The sequence below is a fragment of the Camellia sinensis genome, chromosome 1 (assembly GCF_055761805.1).
Source record: "Camellia sinensis isolate YWXY chromosome 1, ASM5576180v1, whole genome shotgun sequence".
NCBI lineage: Eukaryota > Viridiplantae > Streptophyta > Magnoliopsida > Ericales > Theaceae > Camellia > Camellia sinensis.
Genome location: NC_138961.1, coordinates 163920995 through 163927125, shown reverse-complemented (window position 1 = coordinate 163927125; position 6131 = coordinate 163920995). Strand labels below are relative to the sequence as shown.

General features: G+C 32.7%; 1 protein-coding gene across 1 annotated transcript; it reads left to right on the top strand.

The window, feature by feature from the left end:
- The first annotated feature begins 528 nt into the window (after nt 1-528).
- LOC145820564 (PKS-NRPS hybrid synthetase cheA-like) lies at nt 529-5610 on the top strand. The gene is made up of 4 exons (XM_082916646.1): nt 529-608; nt 4232-4310; nt 4691-4768; nt 4852-5610. Exons 1-4 carry the CDS (start codon nt 529-531, stop codon nt 5608-5610), a joined length of 996 nt encoding a protein of 331 aa, XP_082772772.1.
- The last annotated feature ends 521 nt before the right edge of the window (nt 5611-6131 follow it).

The window sequence follows — 6131 nt, the reverse complement described above, 5'->3', positions numbered from 1 at the left end:
TTCTTGCCAATTTGAACATTTTGCTAAAAATTATGTTAAATTTTACGCATAATTGAAGATAACCAAATTTCATTAAAATTGCATTTAAATTAGGGTTTGTTTGGGAATAGGCAAACTAATTAAAGAGTAATGTTAGAGATTCATATTTGAGACCCCTCAATACACTTCCAATGGTGTGGCAAGAAAGTAAAGCCTCACATGATTGAATGTGTGATAAATCAAAAGTTGACACCGCTCATTCCACATCATTATAAGTGAAATTGTGGGAGTTTTATTAGAAGTCCCAAACATTTTCCCTAATTCAAAAGCCAAAATGCTAATATAAAAAGGGAAAATGTTTTGTAGCTTGAAACATTTTCCCCCGAATGGCCCGATTTTCGAAAACAACGTCGTTTTGATTTTTTTTTTCTTCTTTCCCTTCCACTTCTCGTTTCTCTCTCAAAGGTTGAACCAAACCCAGAGAGAAAGAGAGAAAAAGAGAAATAGAGAAGGAAGAAGAGAGGAAGAGAGGAAGAGGAAAAGACGATGATGGCGGTGATGACGGAGGAGAAAGATGTTGATGGCGATGATGATGTGCTGATGGTGATGATGTTGCTGTTGATGAAGATGTTCGCCGATGATGATGTGTTGATGGTGATGATGTTGATGAAGATGTTGTTGTTGATTATTATTATTTCAATTTTTTTTTTGAAAAAAAAAAAAAAAAAAAAACACAATCTGATCTGTTCATCATCATCTTCTTAATGGACAGAGACCACAAGTTTAAAATTATGAAGAGTAAACAGATCAGCTCAGATCACATAAACAGATCAGATCTATTTCATAAGTTTAATTCATAATTTTTGTTTTAACTTCATCTCACATAAACAGATCAAATTTGTTCAACATAAATTTTTTATTACAAATCAGATCTGCTGATCATCTTGTTGATGATGATGATCTGTTGATGAATGTGTTCATCAGATCTATTCATCATCTTAATGTGTTCACCAGCTGCTCCCTCTTCTTCGACTAGTTCCTCTCTCTCTCTCTCTTCTTCTCTCTTTTCTTCTATTTCTCGCGTGTGGTGTCAATTAACCAATGTTGCAACTGGGCCAAACATTCAAAAATCACCTTTTTCAATTTCGGGCAATTCGGGGGCTCGTTTTCGAGCTGCATAGCGGAGTCGTATAAAAAGTTAACTTATTCTTTCTAATTTTTTATTTTTTTTATGTCTTTTCATAAAAAATTTAAAAATAAAAATAAAAATCAATTCTCGAAGAAACCGTAGTTATTGCTAAATAACACATCATTGAAAATGTGCCTAGGAGGGTCTTCTTGGAACAAAACCCAAAATGACAAGTGTTTAGATGTGTAACGTTGCACACATATGAACAATTATAAAATCATGTTAGTTTTTATGAATTTACATGTCTCATCTCACAAAAATGTATAAGTTAAACAAAAATTTGTGTAAGTCTATTTATAAAAGTTTAGAAATTCACAAAATCATGTAAATTCTTATGAATTTGGATAAGTCATCTCACAAAAATATATAACTTAAACTAGGGGCGGAGCCAGGATTCATCCTGTGAGGGGCCATATTGTAAAAAAGAGGCATAAGACAAATCCCGCTAGGCAAATGCAACAGGTCGAGGTATATTTGATTAAATTATATGAAAGATTACTTAATAGAGGTTATTTGGACTAATAAAAATTGTAAGTGATTAGTCTCAATTTTAACATTATTTGTACAATTTTTATTTTGAATAGATCAAAATGTATGAATTTAAAGATAGAGATAAGGTAGTATTTGTTAATAATTGAAAAGATCATCTCAATGTAATTAATATACTTTCTATTCAACTTTGTAAACTAATTTTTATTACTTTAGTTTAAATATTACACAATAACTTAAGTCCATAATGTTCACAAGTGATCCAATTAAATAACTTATAGGACATTATTTCTTTATCAGAATTTAATTGTTTTTAATGAAAAAAAAAATTAATATGATTTCAAATCAATCAAATAAATTATATTTATAGCAAATTTTTTGAAGTTGTGATTACCAATAACCTTTTAACATAGGCTGAATTTATTTTTTTAATAATGTTAGGATAATGATTTTTTTTACTATAATTTATTTATCACATTTTATGTCAACACTGTATTGATTTAATATGTTTCATCACTTATGTTAACTACTAATGTAGTGTTGATATGTGAGATAATAAATAAAATATGAGAACGTGTTGGAAATGATTATAAAATGCTGGATAAAATCAGAATTTTTTTTCTAAGTTTGGTCTATTTTTTAGGTGGGCCCCGTGCGTCGATTTTCACGGGTCAAAGTGGTAACGCGTTCTATGCCGCGCTGTGATTCACGTGGTATATTTGATTGCTTTAAACCATTACTGAGTGAATGGAAAATTGAAGCCAAAGTGTGCTCCATGAAAATGGAGTTTTGGTGAAAATTCCGTAAGGTTGTAAAAGGGCTTGTCCCACATTGATTTGGTGGGAAGTTTTGAATGGTTTATAAGGCTTGGGATTGGTACTTGGGGTGTGCCCTAAGGGGTACCCAAGTGTTTTAGAGGGAGAGGTTATGGGCAAAATGGGCTAGACCCATTAGACCCAAAAATCACCACACACGCGCGCGCCAGCGATAATGGTTTTAAGCAATCAAATATACCACGTGAGGTTGGGTTGGGCTTGTTCGGCCCAATACTAATCTTTTTGGGCCAAAAACATTTGAATTTAATTTTATTTTGTATAAAATAAAATCTAGAATTCAAATTAAATCGAAAATAAACTGTTTGGTTTTACTGTACATCTAAACAGGGCCCTCCCCAAAATAAACTAGTCTGGTTTTTAGCATGCATCCAAACAAGGCCCTTCCCGTTTTTGTATCTGTTTAAATTATGAACCCAACAGATTCAAATCTATTTGAATTCAAAACCAACAGGTTTCATGTCTGTTCAATTCAAAACCAGCAGCCACCTTTACATCTATAAATAGACTAGCCTCCTATTTGGATTTTACTCCAATTTTCGTACTCCATCCTCTGCTATAAATCTCTGCATTTTGCTGCATTTAATTTCTAAAATAAAGAGTGTAAACACTTAGTGTGTTCGTAAAGGCAAACAATTTGTAGTGCTGCTATTGTTTGTAGTAGATCATTTCATCTTTGGAGATAGACGTCCAAATTCTGAAAGCACCGTGGAGATGACGAATCTGTCTTAAGGACACAGTGTCAAACACTGGACTTGATCAGATTATAATTCGAACAAATTAAATCAAGTAAGTTATTTAATTTATTTTCAGTGTTATTGTTATTTATTTAAATCAGATTTTAATTTTGTTTTTGTAACAAAATAAAATCTGTTTTTATTTATTTATTTTTATTTCAAGTTTGATTTTTGTAATCAAATAAATTCTCTCATTTCCTTTATTTTTTTTATATTCTGTTTGTTGTTAAGTCCACAAACTGAATTAATTAATTACAGTGAAGATTGACCTACAGAACAAATTATGATCATCGTAATATTACTGTAAAAGTTTAGAAGACAATTACATGAGTTATTAAATTTTGGAAAACAACTCTGATACATTATGAAATTTACAAATTCCTTAAGTGTTATATTAAATTTTGGGGGGCATTATGTAATATACAAAAAAAAAAAAAAATTAGAAGTGACATATATATAAAAATTGAAATTTTGTTGATGCTTCGCTTCACCCCTGACTCAAACCACAAAATTACATAATAAAAGTGTATACATAAGATATACAATACACACTGAAGAGTTTTGTATATCACTTTTTATTAAATATACGCATTTTAATGTATAATTTTAACCATTTTATTAGAGATATCCTTACAAGATCAAAAAATAATATATATATATATATATACCAAGCTATATTATTAGTATTTGCCACCTAACCTTTTGTCAGGGTAAGATTGTCTTATTCTTCTTTTCTTTATTTTTTTGGTGGGAGCTTCTATATACACACACCTAATCCCCTCAATACACACACTTAATGATATTTAATTTTATTACAATTTTGTCCCTAAGTGAAATTACCATTTTAGACACCATTGTTAATTGAAAACATCTCAATGCACACCTCAGAGTTCACATTGTTACATCGTGTGTGTAAGCCACTGGTTTGGCATGCTTCTTTGAAAATGGCTTTGGCATTTCTGTAGGGTTTTCATTTTTTAAAAAGGGCTTTGGCATTTCTGTAGGGAAAACATCATTGTGATGGAGGATTTGCCTTCTGAAAATCAGCAAATAAGTATTCATGTGAAGCAGAGCGAAAGAAATGTGAGTTTAATTTTTTTTTTTTTCGCAGCGTCGTTCGGATAACCAGAGCCGAATTTTGTTATTTTGTTCGGAAATGTACTACCGAAATAATTATGTATTTTCGGAAGTTGATGTCCGAAAAAAGTGATAAATTTCGAAAGTTGTTGTCCGAAAAATGTATTCAAATTCGGAAGTTGTTGTCCGAACAAAGTTAACTTGTACAACATTCAACTTCCGAAATTTGAAAAAAAATTCGGACAACTACTTCCGAATGAAGTAAATTTTTTTTTTTTCATTTTATATTCAAAATTTGCAAACTGCATACCAAATTTACAGTTTCAAATTGCAAATTAATCTTTATAATGCTATTAAAAATTTGTAATGTTATACAAAACATGCAGGAATATGTGTCAACTCAAGGAAGTCAGGTTTGCGCGGATTTTGTGTTAGATTACACCACTCATTTCACAACTGAACAGGTTCAGTCTACGAAATTATAACGATTATGTTTTGAATTGCTCACCAAATGTAAATGTTTGATAATATTTATTTAACTTTGTAGGTATTCAAAAGTAAGGATGAATTGCTCAACTGGGTATGTGAAGTTGGAAAGAGAAATGGTTTGGTCATTGTAATCAAAACATCAGACTATGGTGGAGGGAAAAAAAGACCCAGGATGTATCTTGCTTGTGAGAGGAGTGGCCAATATAGAGCAACAAAGAAGTTAAAACATGATGGCAACAATACATCAAGAATAACCGGTATGAAGAAGTGTGGTTGTCCTTTTGATATGAGGGCTCACAGGTTTACCACATATGATGAATGGACATTGACTGTAGTATGCGGATTGCATAATCATCCACCTGCGGAGCACCTCGAGGGACATTCATATGCGGGGAGGCTATCAAAGGATGAGAAAGCATTGTTAATGGATATGTCAAAGAGCATGGTTCGGCCAAAAGAAATCCTAGTAACCTTGAAACAGCGAGATGCCCTCAATGTAAGCACACTTAAAACCATTTACAATGTACGCCATCGAAACAGGGTGGTACAGAGAGTTGGAAGATCACAGATGCAACACTTATTGGGTGAATTGGCCAAGTATAATTACATTGAGCGCCATCAGTTTGAAGAGTCCACGATGACTGTGACAGACTTGTTTTGGGCACATCCTACCAGTTTGGACTTATTTCGATCTTTCCCACGTATATTAATTATGGATTGCACATATAAAACCAACAGATATCGGCTTCCTCTTCTTGAAATTGTGGGAGTGACATCAACTGAAATGACATTCTCTGTAGCTTTTGCATACTTATAGTATGAGAGGGTCGATAACTATGCGTGGGTGTTAGCTACATTACGTGATGTCATGGATGGGTTTGTTGTGCCAACAGTTATTGTTACTGACAGAGAGCTAGCCTTGATGAATGCCATACAGAAGATATTCCCGAGTGCCAGACATTTATTATGTCGTTGGTATATCAGTAAGAATGTGTTGACCAAATGCAAGAATATGTTTGAGACACAGCAAAAATGGGAGAAGTTCAACCATGAGTGGAACTCTGTAGTGTATTCATCTTCTGAAATTCAATACGAGGAGCGTCTTAAATCATTACTTAAGGAATTCAGTAGTTATCCTGATGCAGTCAAATATGTCATGGATACTTGGTTGGTTCCTTACAAGGACAAATTTGTGGCGGCATGGACAGACACGTGTATGCATTGTGGCAATGTTACAACGAACCGGTAAGATTACTTTTCTTCAATATGTTATTAATAAGTGCCATGTACTTGATTTTAACTTGACTTACATTGAATTGAACAGGGCTGAGAGTGCAC

Bases quoted from the DNA above. Each gene is read 5' to 3' on its own strand.
- LOC145820564 (XM_082916646.1), top strand. From the start codon at position 529: ATGGCGGTGATGACGGAGGAGAAAGATGTTGATGGCGATGATGATGTG. The intron at 4,311-4,690 runs GTGAGTTTAATT...CAAAACATGCAG, and splicing joins TGAAGCAGAGCGAAAGAAAT to GAATATGTGTCAACTCAAGG. The intron at 4,769-4,851 runs GTTCAGTCTACG...TTAACTTTGTAG, and splicing joins CTCATTTCACAACTGAACAG to GTATTCAAAAGTAAGGATGA.